The 13,130-nt window shown below is 37.1% G+C and overlaps 1 protein-coding gene across 1 annotated transcript in view; it reads left to right on the top strand.

Annotated features, from left to right (window-relative positions):
• Positions 1 to 4,047: 4,047 nt before the first annotated feature.
• Positions 4,048 to 13,130, top strand: part of LOC131045472 (rac-like GTP-binding protein ARAC3) — a 37,187-nt gene continuing 28,104 nt past the window's right edge. Inside the window, exons 1-4 of the mRNA XM_057979059.2 lie at positions 4,048 to 4,405; positions 4,603 to 4,690; positions 7,303 to 7,412; positions 7,526 to 7,589. Coding sequence (XP_057835042.1) covers positions 4,307 to 4,405; positions 4,603 to 4,690; positions 7,303 to 7,412; positions 7,526 to 7,589 — 361 coding nt within the window. The 5' untranslated portion in view covers positions 4,048 to 4,306. The remainder of the gene's footprint in view (positions 4,406 to 4,602; positions 4,691 to 7,302; positions 7,413 to 7,525; positions 7,590 to 13,130) is intronic.

Here is a 13,130-nt window from a genome sequence, read left to right as displayed (position 1 = left end):
ATTTGCATGAGACCAATTACATTTGGATAGGAATTGAGAAGGGAATATATATATATATATATATATATATATATATATATATATATATATATATATATATATATATATATATATATATATATATGTTAGTGTTTGTGCATCCATTATTCATGTTAAAAGATCTTTGAGTTTGAATTTCTTGCTAAGAGTTGAGGCAATTTGTTGTTTATTTGTCTATGGTGGTTTTAATTATTTTGAACAATTGAGTTTAGCATTGGTAGGATATTCCAACTATCTTTCACTATTTTTTTCATTCAAAATGAGCATGTAGAAATTAATAAGTGTAATTTTTTTAGAATTCCAAAAATGGGCTTATTATGCCCATATTTTCTAAAAATGGTCAAATTGTGGATTTTGTGTTAAAAAGTGGGTGTTGGGCACTTTCTTTCCAAAAGGATATTCTTAGAATTTTGATTTTGCAACTTTCAATTTTTGAAGTTGTTTTAGTGGAGTTCAATGGGAAATTCTAGTTTTTTGTTTTGATTAAATTTGGAAAAATAGGAAATTGTGATGGTTTTTGGATGATTTATAATGTAGGAACAAAGGTGTATTTCATGTATTATAAAAATAAATATGTTGGACCTATGGTGTGGAAAACATTGAGAATACATGAAACTATGCATTATATTAATTTTGTGAACATGGTTCCTTGTGTTGGTTTATGTCATGTTCGTTGCAAGATGTGATAAGCTTAAGATGTAGGTACTAGAGAGAATTATGAGAGTGGCTCCCAATGTGTCCTCAATCTAAAGTTACATGCATGAAATCACAGGTGAGGAGTCATGTAATCAAGTGGAAATTAATGAAGCATGGGTAATTAACTAAATGAGATAATGAATGCTCCTCTCATGTGCCTTGAGTGCTCATATAGGCCAAGGATGACTCGAGAAAACATGCCCACTTGTGGAGTGTTGGAATTTTATGATTGAGTATCCTCATTCATATAAGAGGGTACTTGGTTTCATGTGATGCCATTCCTTTGAGCACACATGATGGCACTCCCTAATTAGCTCTTTAGCATCCAATCCTAGTCTACTTTGAGTAGCACCTAAAAGATGGGTTATGCCTTTCTATGTTGGTGTTGTTTGTATCTCATGTATGGGTGTCATGTATTCTTCGTGTATGATGTGAGTGTATGTACTTCTACCCATGTGTATTAATTGCATGTCTCTGGGTTGTGCGACCATCTCCTAACATGGTGGGGTGAACCTACAAGTTTCAGATGGTTGGATGACATGGTAACCATTGTTGGGGATTAGAGGACTATGGATCATAGACGACATTGGACTCCTCTATTCTCCATTTATCTTATGTATTTAGAATATTTTATTTTAAAGAAAGTTTTACCCTAAAGAACATTGATGTAATGGTAATATTGACCTTTGAACGTATCTTGCGGAGGGTGTGTAACTAAAATCAGTGATAATAGATATTTTGAAGTAGTTGCATGATTCAATGTTAGTATTAAGTAACTAAAATCAGTGATAATTATATTAAGTAAAAAAATATACATATAAGCCTTGTTTAAAAGAGGTTGACCTCTTATGGATAAGCATCTCTCTTCATAGGGCCAACCAAGTAAATGAAGAGTTGCACCACTTGTGAGTATTGAGTTGTGACCCCATTGAAAGATATGTATATGAGGGCAATTCATTTGATTGAGGAAGGAATACAAAGCATATCTAATTAGTAACTTGCAATAATAGATTGGAATTTAATAACTTGCACTAACAGACTTGTGATTAACATGTATTGTAGTATATAATAAGATTCTAACATCTAAAATATATGCTCACATGTAATTTGATATAGTTATGCATAGAGAATTACTAAACTATCTAGATTCTCAAATTATTGATTTAATTTATCTATTCCTAGACCCTACAAGCAATCATACATGGAATGGAAGGAATTTTGTTAGGGAGAGGTTGTAAACTGGTTCCCTTGAATTAAGTAGGCCACCCCAAGTGGATGAAATTGTCTTAGTTGGATGTTCTTGCCATTTGTGGGCCAAGGGGTGAGTTGACTTAGTTTGATGCTTTGCGCTCTTGGGCTTAATTGGGTTGAACAGTCTCTGAGTGCCCTTTCATGGTTTTCCTCTCCAAACTCTACGATGGTTGGTTATGTGGGATAAGCTAGGATTTAGTTTATAGTAGCAAGCTTATTTATCATATAATGTTAATTGTTTATTAACTCTTGAGCTCAATAAATTTTAAACAAGTTCACTTTATAATGCTATTGGTAAAAATGAATTATATTGTTGAAATTGTTAATTTGGGTAAAAAAAAAGTTTATCCTAATTTGGGGACATTACACCTCAAATCATCGATGGTCCTTTTAAAGCATCAAATTTTCCTAAGGTTGTTGGGCATTGGACCTTGCTCTTTTTCTCTAATGCTTAAGCTTCCTCTTAGTACAAGGAAAGGCTTTTTGTCGATCCCCAATCTCTAAATTGTAGTTTAAATGCCTTATTACACCTTGAGTTATCGAGTCTCAGACTTCGGGCTTACACCTTACAACTTCGATTAACTTTCAAAATGGATAAGCAAAAACCTCAACACATGATTCTCAATAAGTCCTCTTTTGGGCTTTGAAGCTCCTAAGTTCATTGAGCTTCAACCTTTGGGCTTTTGCCTTTTCATTTACATCCTTGCTGGGAAATGGGTAAGCCAAAACCTTGATCTAGTTCATCATATTTCAAACCTCAGGATTTCTCTTTTCGAAGTTCCTTTATTTCATGAAAGAGGTAAGGAAAAATGCTGACCATTGAACCTCCACAAGCAAACCTAAATTATCAAAACTAACACATATATTTCTCCCATCTTGACAAGGTCAATACAAAAATTGATACAAAAATTAAGTTCTTTATATTGACAGAAAGAGCTTGGAGAGATCTAGATTTAGTCCCTTGGAACCTTGCCTATGAAAATGATCCTAAGGGACCGATGATAGTTTAGACTCCAAATTTTGCCCAAGGACTTCTAAAAACACAATTTTCTAAGACATAGCCTAAAATGCCAAGAAAGTTATACTTTCAATATTTCTAATCTCCTTGCTAGGAAACCTCTCTGTAGGTTGGTTCCAAACATTCAAAGATTTCCCTGGCCGTGTTAATGGATTGGAAGAGATTGTGCCCTTGTCCTATTGCTTGTCTGGAAAACCGACTATGTTGTTGTCTAGTTGAATGTTGTGGTTCCTAAGCACCCTTAGTTAGTGTGATCTTTTGGTGTTGTGTGAGGTGCGAAGTGTGTCTAGGTGAGGATTGGAGGTTGATAATTACCTCACCCTAACCTTGTGTGAGAACGTGACCATGGATGGGTTCATACTCGATCATCCATGGGGTGTTGTCTCTCCTTCTCTTGACAATTTATCATGGTTGAATTGCTCTATAATGGTTAGTCTTCCATTGGTACCACCATGCTTATGCATTGGTGAGGTTGTTCTTTTGTCCCACCTTCATGGCATTACATTATATGAGACACTATTATGCATGTCGTAGTGCAAGTGCATCATATTATCGCCATTTCTACGATGTTATGACTAGTTGTTATTATTTTAAAAAATATTTCATCAAATTTAAAAAAGATCCAACTTTACATAAAATTATACCATTTCTCATTATATCAAAGATACTCTCTTGAAAACAAACAGAAACTAAATAAAAAGCACAAATTTTACCATTATAAAACTTTACTTAACGAAAATATGAAACACAATAACAATTAAAATTAAAAAAAAACTAAAAGCAAATTAAATCATCTACACACTTATTACTTTAATTTATAAGATTTTGAAATTGGTGGTGGTCATCATCACCATTGCCACCCAAACCTTTTGTTAAAAGGCTCCATTAGAATCTTTGGATAAGGACTGAAACTAAAAGGAGGTATTTTGTCATGAATTGCATCACATTGGTATGAAAATTTCAACCAGGGCACATCAATAAAAGTCATCACATGTGTGGGTCAAGGCCACTCACTCTTTTTAACACTTTTCCTTGCCCCACCCCAGCTCATATAGAAAAGGAAGGAAAAGATTTTCAAAGCATTAAGTCCTTTAGACTTTGGAAGCTTTGCTAACTACTATACACCTACTCTACTCCCACCGCAGTCATCAACACCATACATCTTTTTCAACCTTCTTCCCTCCCTTCACCATTATCGACAAAATCATGCCATGCAATCGCCCAAATATGTAATTTAGGAAGGAAACAGACGCATTTGGTTTGTGACATGAACCATAAGACTGGAGAATAGCAGGACTAATAATGAGCACATCTAGATTTATAAAATGCGTGACAGTTGGAGATGGCGCAGTGGGCAAAACCTGTTTGCTTATCTCTTACACCAGCAATACTTTCCCCACTGTAAGTATTTCATGTTCCTTTTGACTGAAATTCTGAATTAGGTTAATTTAATTGAAGAACACAGTATTCATTGTCTCTATCTGTCCTTTCTAATCAAAGAGTTCTAGATAAGTTTCTGGTTAAATCAAGTTAAATTTAGTTTGATTTTAGTTGAATGTTTGGTATATTGATTCTGTATTGTGTAAGGTGGATGCTAGGATTACGTGCCCACTGTGTTCGATAACTTCAGTGCAAATGTGGTCGTGGATGGCACTTCGGTTAACCTCGGCCTCTGGGATACTGCAGGTAATACTATTAATATGCCCGGCCTCTGATTCTATTTTTTATTTTGTTAAATTTGTTGTAATTTTGCTGCCGTTAGAAATTTCATAATTTTGATTGGCTAAATTCTTCCTTCTGGGGCAAGCTTTGTTATATTTCTTTAATTTTGCTGTTAGAAATTCTATATTTTTGATTGGGTAAATTGCCTTTTGAGGCAACGGTTATTTTATTTGTTTAGTTTTTTTGTTGTTAGAAATTTTACTGTTTTTGACTGGGAGAATTCTCCCTTTTGGGGCAATTTTGCTATATTTGTATAATTTTTTTTTTGTTTGAAATTATATATTTTTGATTGGGTAAATTTTCCCTTTTGGGGCAACCTTTGTCCTGTATGCCATGGACTGAAGGTATCTCTTCATTCAAAGTCAGTGACGATTTCCACCGGGCAGTTAGTCTCTTGGATTTCATATATATTGACCCATTTTTAACACTTTATCATGCTCTATTTTGAAAGCTCACTTGCTTTTACCACTTCAGCTCATCCCATTCAACACTTGTAATTATTGAAGTTTATTTGTTTGTAATTTATGTTTACAGGGATTATATTGTTAAAATTTGTTAGTTTGATAAACTATTTTTACAGGGAATAATTTTCATTGGACAACTTCATAGTGACCTCTAGTTGTTGAAAATTTTCATGCTGTTGAATTGTGGGTCCAAGGTTTACCCATGAACACATTTTCAAAATTTGCTGATAACTGGGTTGTTGTTTCTTAATTGTGTTTATCCACGTTTGAATTTTAGGTTATGAAGTCTGCCAGAGTTTGTGTGGTCAATTTATTAAATCTGGGGTGTATCCCACAGGCTACATTTGTTATTGGTGAAATCTATTTGTTTGTTAGAGTCTGTTTACAGGGAATACTTGCTATTGAGTAACTTCATAGGGAACTGTAGTTGTTGAAATTGCCGGTTCTGTTGAATTAGTTGATCTAAGGTTTTCACATGAGGACATTTTCATAATATTACAGGATAATTGTATTTTTCCTAATTATGTTTACCTGGTTAAATTTTTGGTAATGAACTGCTATTGCCACTGTTAACGTAGTTATTTTGATAAACCTAGTGTTGCATCCCTCAGGCTTTAATAACAATGATGGTCACAATAGTATACTTTGCTTCTGATTCTGTTTGTTATTTTGTTAAAATTTGTTTTTGTTGTTGGAAATGGGATGTCATTTTGAAACGGTGTATGAATAACTAATGGTCCTATGAAGTGGGGATGAAAGATTTTTCTCAAACAGCGTGCTTGGCAGAATTTTAGAATGTTTGGCATAGGAATTAGACATGTAAAGTTCATATATATGGTGTAAAAGTTGCTGCTCAGAAAAATTAGGTGCCTTCTAAAATACAATAAGTTGCAAAGTAATTTTAAAAACTTTTTAACCACATTGAAAGTATCATGCAACAATAGAAATGTTAACTGGGTGGGGAAAGGTCCAGCACCCATCTGGTAGACTGCATATGCATATGGCGACAATTGACAAGATAGTTGTGATGCTACTTCTCCTCTCAAGCACACATGTGCAAGCATAATACCCTTTTCGGAAAACGGTGCCTTGTAACCTAAATACAATTCTATCCATTGGTTCCCACCATTTAATTAATAGATTGAGTGATGAGTCACTTACTAGATATGGAATATGACACACCTAATCCTAACCCAGCCATGTGATTGTCAAATTTCCTTTGCAGAAACCAGAGTTCTAATTATTTAGGTAGCCCATCTGCCAATTCCCACCATTGGATTGATAGATTGAGCCAGTCATCCTTGTATGAAATATCATATCCTCCTACCCTAAACCTTTCTCCCCACAGCGTGAATGCAGAATTTTCTGTTTTAATATTATCAGTTGGTAAAATAATCCTCCTACCCTAAACCTTTCTCCCCACAGCGTGAATGCAGAATTTTCTTTTTTAATATTATCAGTTGGTAAAATAATCTGTCAATTCCTTCCTTTAGGCATTTGCCCGTATATTTCAGTGGCATACCTTTCTACATCAACACGAATGTAAATTCTTTGTGGTGAAAAAAAGCTTTCCTATTTTACTACTTGGGTTTTTTTGGGTAATTGTTAAGTGGGGTGGACTCTTAGGTGCATCCTAGACACAAAATATGAGAGACATATTAGCAGGGGACAGACATATATAAAATATTTGATGACTGTGCACAAAAACATTTGGAGCAGCTCTTATAGGTGCATATTGAACCAATGCTTATATGGATCTATGTTGGTTACCAGTCCAAAGATGAGTTGCTGTAAGGGTGGACAACTGGAGTTTTTTAAAACAATGATTAATAAGGTTTTAAAACCTGGCATGTTTCCAATTACTTCTCTTTCTTCTGCTTATTGAATTTCAGAAAAGATGTCAATATACCTGCTGCTGTGATACTGGCTAAACTCGAGTTATACCAGCACTATGTGCATCTTTCAGTTTACATGAGCAGCTAATAGGCCACCTTAATGGGTTTTGATGTTATTGCCATTGTTCAGTGTATCTGAGTTATAGTTAATATAATTTACCTGGATTCATTTGTCTGTGATAGATGCCTCTTATTTTTTGTATGTTTGCTTAATCAGGTCAAGAAGATTACAATAGATTGAGACCCTTGAGCTACAGGGGAGCTGATGTTTTTCTTTTGGCATTTTCACTCATCAGTAGGGCTAGTTATGAGAATGTATCCAAAAAGGTGTGCTTTCTATGTTTTTCTTTATGTCATTCTCAATAAGGTTAGCCAGAGTGTATATGCTACCTTTGGTTCTGCTTCAAGTTACTTACAGAGATGATTTGATGATCACATAGTGGATTCCGGAGCTGAGGCATTATGCCCCTGGAGTTCCGATAATCCTTGTTGGAACCAAATTAGGTTAGTACATATTTTATAAATTTGAGTTATGCTATTTATTGAACTACATGAATTGATTTTTAAAACAAAGTGTTCAGGTTCTATCTCATTGAAAAATTACAATATGATTAATTGAGACATAAAATGCAAAAACGCTAGATATATTTAAAGAATTCTTCTTTTGATTTTGCTTTGGTAGTATTTCAGTTGGACTAGCCTCATGCGTTATCTTTTCATTTCTTCACATCTTTCTGATTTTATTGACATAGCTCTGTTGAGAACTTAAGCTTATGTTAAAACTTAAAAGTGATCTGGCCTGTTTACTATGACACCCTTCTATATCTACTCAGTTTTTTGAATTTTTATTGGTCTTCACAATGGGATGGGGTCGTCCATGCTTAGTATGCTCTTGTTCCAACCTACTTTTGTACTATATACCTCATAACTGCTCTTAGGCAGATTTTACTTTGTCTGGGTTTGAATAAATCTATAGGTCAAATGCCTTAATTTTATCTGTTGGGGTATGATTTCACCAATTTAGAAAGAAATACAAATGCACGGTTCAAATCTCTGCTTGTAAAATGTAATTTCAGTATCAGTCTCTCTCCTTTTTTGTAAGCAACTAGTTATTATAACAAGCTGTTAACTGTAACATGCAATAGCTATTATTAGGAGATACAAGGTTTAGACATGATAGCAAAAACAAGGGTCAACTTAACTTACTGTTTGCATTGGGTTTTAGTCTTGATCATGTTGTTGAGACTTGAACTTGGCAAAAACTTGGCAAGCTGTTTTTTTTTGACTAAGACCTGGACTTGGTGGAAAAACTCAATCAAAACTCGGAAATTAAAATTAAAATTATACAAAATGTTTTTAATGGTTTTTTGGAAAAATTTAAGTTGATTTCCTGTGTTTTTGGCAGATTCAGGTGAGACAAGTCTACAGATGTGCCGAGCCTGATTTAGACTTGGATCCACAAGTCCTTGCCTAGTCTTAATACGCTGCTCTTGAATTTCTCATTTCAGTACTTAAAGGTTGACCTTGTGGGCATGCAAGTGTAATTTCCCTTTTCCGGATTACCTTGTAATTGCCCAAAATTCACACAAATCCAAATGAAGCAAGGAACATAACTTAGTTAGAGAGATAATTCTTACCTAAGAATGGAATGAGATAAGTCTCTTTTGAAAACCTGCAACCAAGTTAGATAATAATGTAGACATAATACATGTAATATATCCATTTCTAGGGTTAAAGGAGAAATAAACTTATAGCACATAGATCTAAATGATCACATGGGCCCAACCATAGCAAGGATGGGGATAGGAGAGACATGACGAGGTGTCCTAATTATCTCTGGCCCTAGGCCCAAGAGCAGAAACACTGTCACCCTTGGCCCCATGTGGTCCTTAACCATGCTCATGAGGTGGTGTACCTAGTGGAGCCTATACACTGTTCCCCTCCATCACTTTGGCCTTCTCTCCTCATATTATTGAGGATCCCTTCAACAATTGATCAATACGGAGATAGTAGGGGAGCTGCAATAGGGTGCCTTTGACCCTCAACCCTAGGCTCAAGGTTATGACCTTATCCTCCTTGACCTCATGTGGTCATTAACCGATGGTCCTAATGGTCTATAACCATCTTTACGAGGCAATATACCTAGTGAGGAGTCTTTCACCGTTCCCCTTCCTTGCACTGCCTCTACTTCCCTAATAGTATCAAATATTGTAGGTATATTATGTTATCAAGTGTATAGATTGAATTTTATATTCACTCTCAATTAATCTTTTAAGAACATAGATTTATTAATAAATGAATTCTGCATACAGCCAGATATATTAATCTTTTAAGTGAACTAAGTCCTGGCTGTCAGGGGCTCATTTTGGGTATCCTTTGGATACACTGTTTGCAATTTTCTTAAGGATTTTCTTCCGGACCTAAATTCTGTCAATAATAAAGTTTTCTTTTTCTATTAACATAGATTTCTATAGGGGCTTCTGCCCTTCAAATACAAAAAACAGAGCACAAAAGATAAGCATACCATAATGGCTACCAACAAGAAGGATAACCAAAACCACTCCTATGCGGGGAGGACTAGCAACAAACAAGAAAAATGAAACAAAATGCTCCACACTAGGAGCAAGCAAGAACTGGTCTGAGAAACAACACAAGGCATACGAGAAGCCTCCCAGCCACTAATGCCACCTGACAAACCAACAGCACCTACACCCACTAAAGCAGCACCCAACACCCTTTGGCTGTAACCACAACTTCGGAACTGCAACTTTTTCACCCCCAGAATCTTCCATAGCAGCAAATTTCACGTGGTGAATGATCTCTTCATGGTGCTCAGCCTGAATCAGAACATCATTAACAAAGGAGGTGAGTGTGAAGGCAAAGGTCACCTCCCATATGCCTTTGCTAGGAGCAACTACCAAATGCTTATTCACTATGCACAGTTCCAAGCAAAAGTTTGAAGATTTCTATGCTTCTGTTAACAGCCAACAACTCTTCATCCAGAAATTGCAGATCACCAACAGACACAGGAGATGCCAAGACCCCTGAACCCTTCTCAAATTTTACTCCCTCTTCAGACAGGTCCATCCACATGCATGGTTGGAGGAGGCTGAAGCAAGAGGAGCAGCACCCATTTATGCATCATCATAGAGGGGACAATGTCTGCCAATTTCGCTATAAAATCTGACAGAATGGACTCTAGTGGCCATAACAAACCATTAGTTTCATACCCATGGGGGCCTAAAATGCTATTAACCAAATTTAAAGAAATGAAATTAAGAAATCTAATTTTTTTGTGTAAACGATGATCTGAACTTTATACCAGAGGAGAGGATCCTGGGCCTTAGCCAAAATATGTCTCTTAGCCATTGTGCAAACTGCAGACAAAAAACACAGAGCTGTGTCCCACCAAGCAATCACCATGGAAGCAAGAAGCTGTGAGTAAGAAGCACAAAAACAACTGATGAAGGCTAAAGCTAAAATGAAGACAAATGACAATTTCATGAATGATAGAAATAATAAATCCACCACACTTTCATATGGGTGAATGAGATCACACAAAATTGGGGGAAAGTATGGGGAGAGGCTGCAATGAATATCAATTGCTGATAAAGAAGAATACCGACATCATTGAAAGGAGAGGGGACCTCTCAATAAACAATTATAAACTGAGACCTATCTTAAGAAATGTAACCACTCAAGGCCAAGACCTAAGGAAGTCTTGAAACAGAAAGGAGCTTTTCCATATATGACCAAGATTTTGGGCAGTCACTTACAGCACCGAGAAGGGCATCTGTTCAACACCAGTATCAGCCAAAAAGCTGGCCACCTGATTATTTTCTCAAAAGCAATGGGTGAAGAAGATATCATTAAACCCATTACAAACCATAGTTCTTCAAAAAGACCATGAAGCTTCCAATTTGGGCAAGACATTCCACCTAAGCCTTGAATCACAACCACTGAACCCCCTTTCATTACCAGATTTTTGCACTCTAGAGTGAATGACATAGAAAGACCCAACACCACTGCATCCCACTCAGCCTCATTGTTAAATTTAGTCCCCAAGAAAGTTAAAAGGAACCACTCTTCACAAATTGACCACAAGAATACGGGACCCAGATAACTACTTCAGCCCCTGCAATTCCTGGATTGCCTCTAGAGGCACCATCAAAGTTCAGTTTAAGAAACCCACTTGTGGGCAGGATCCATTAGCTTGCTTATGACCACTATGATTACCTATTACCCCCCATTAATTGGAAGGTTGGCGGGCTGAATTTACATTTTATCCTTTGAAATACATTGAGATAAATCTGAGACATGCCACATATCATATTGAACTGTAACAGAAAGATAATTTTAAGGATCATTGATTCATTAATAAAACAATAATTACAAGACTTGGATTTGGCAGACTGATACACCAAGCAGACTCAGAGTCAGCATAAAAAAATTTGGCCAAAGATTTGGCTACTCAAGACAAGGTCTTTGACCTGTAAGCAAGGGCTTATTTCCTCTGCTATGTGATTATATAGCCTTCAATACAAATGCTCTTTCCCAGTGAGATTCTGGCATTCTGCATGGTTTTGGAAAGTTTTGTAGGATACCAAGTTTGGCAAGTTAATTTTATTTTCTAAGTGACATTTGGGATAATGATACTCTATACATATGAATTTTATTGTTTAGAGTAGCTATTACAAATGACTCGTTTTTAGAGTTCTAATCTAGGCAGTTTAAAATTTTTTAATGTGTTTTTTGTGTTCATAAAATAGATATTTTTGTTATATATAAACTTCTAAATTTACAAGGTGGCTGCATATAGAACTTTAAAAAATTGGTAGGTTGTTTATAACCTAATGGACACTATATATGTACAAAGTTATTTGAAGAGGACAGGAAGAGTGTTGTCTGTTAAAGACAAAATCCAGTGTTCCACGGGCGTTGGGGACGGGGGGACGGGGGGACGGGGGGGACGCGTTTCCGGGACGGGGGGACCAAGGGCCTAAATTTGGGGACGGCGGGGGGACGGCGGGGGGACGGCGGCGGGGGGGGTGGCGGGGTGGTGGTGCTTATATACTTGTACATATACATATAGTACTTGAAAAACTAGTTTTGAAAAGATGTATGACAGTATTACAGTGTAAGAATTACATTTGAAATGAGACTATAGGAAATTTGAAATACTAAATCTAAATACCAAGATTTCTAAGTTGTGTTGTTATATGGAGCCTAATCAAACTCGGAGGTTAGATTTTCCCTACTTCTATCGGCGCGGTTTCCCCCTATATTTTTCAACGGGGGTTTGGGGGCAGCGCCCCCAAGTTGGGGTCAAGGGGCATCGCCCCTTGCGGGGTCAAGGGGCAGCGCCCCTTGCGCGTTCCCTGTCGCGATACAGGGCGGGGTCGAGGGGCAGTGCCCCGCGAGGCCAAAAATACTTTTATTATTTTCTAAAGGCGTCGGGTGTTATTTTTCTATTGGCCCACGTCCAATTAGAGTTACCCCTTAACCCTCCAAAAACTTAAAAACTCACTTTTTTTAAAAATTTTAATTTTAAACATTGCATATAAGTGGGGGCGACAAGAGACGTCTGGGCGTCTCCCCGTCCTTGGAGAGACGTCTGCACGTCTCTTGAAGGACGGGGAGACGCCCAAACGTCTCCCAAGGAGACATGGAGGCGTCTCCATGTCTCTTTGGGAGACGCCCAAACGTCTCCCAAGGAGACGTCTCCACGTCTCCGCGTCTCCCTGGGAGACGCGGGGACGCGGGGACGTCTCCGCGTCCCGGTGGCGTTTGGGTGGCGGTGGCGGGACGGCGGGGGACGTCGTGTCCCCGTCCCCCCGTCCCCGAGACGTTTCTGACGGGGGGACGCGCCCAAAAAGGGGGGGGACGCGTCCCCGTGGTTCACTGACAAAATCTTTATTCAAGTGTGGTGTTCATGCTACTCTTGGAGTCCGCTTAGGACTAAATTAGCATCCATGCCTTTCAAGAAATTTTATGGTTTTTCTTGAAATGGGAAATTAATATTAAACTAATGAAGTGAAGCAAATA

The sequence above is a fragment of the Cryptomeria japonica genome, chromosome 7, assembly GCF_030272615.1.
Source record: "Cryptomeria japonica chromosome 7, Sugi_1.0, whole genome shotgun sequence".
NCBI lineage: Eukaryota > Viridiplantae > Streptophyta > Pinopsida > Cupressales > Cupressaceae > Cryptomeria > Cryptomeria japonica.
Note: the sequence above shows the minus strand (reverse complement) of the source record. Positions and strands in the feature narration are given on the sequence as shown.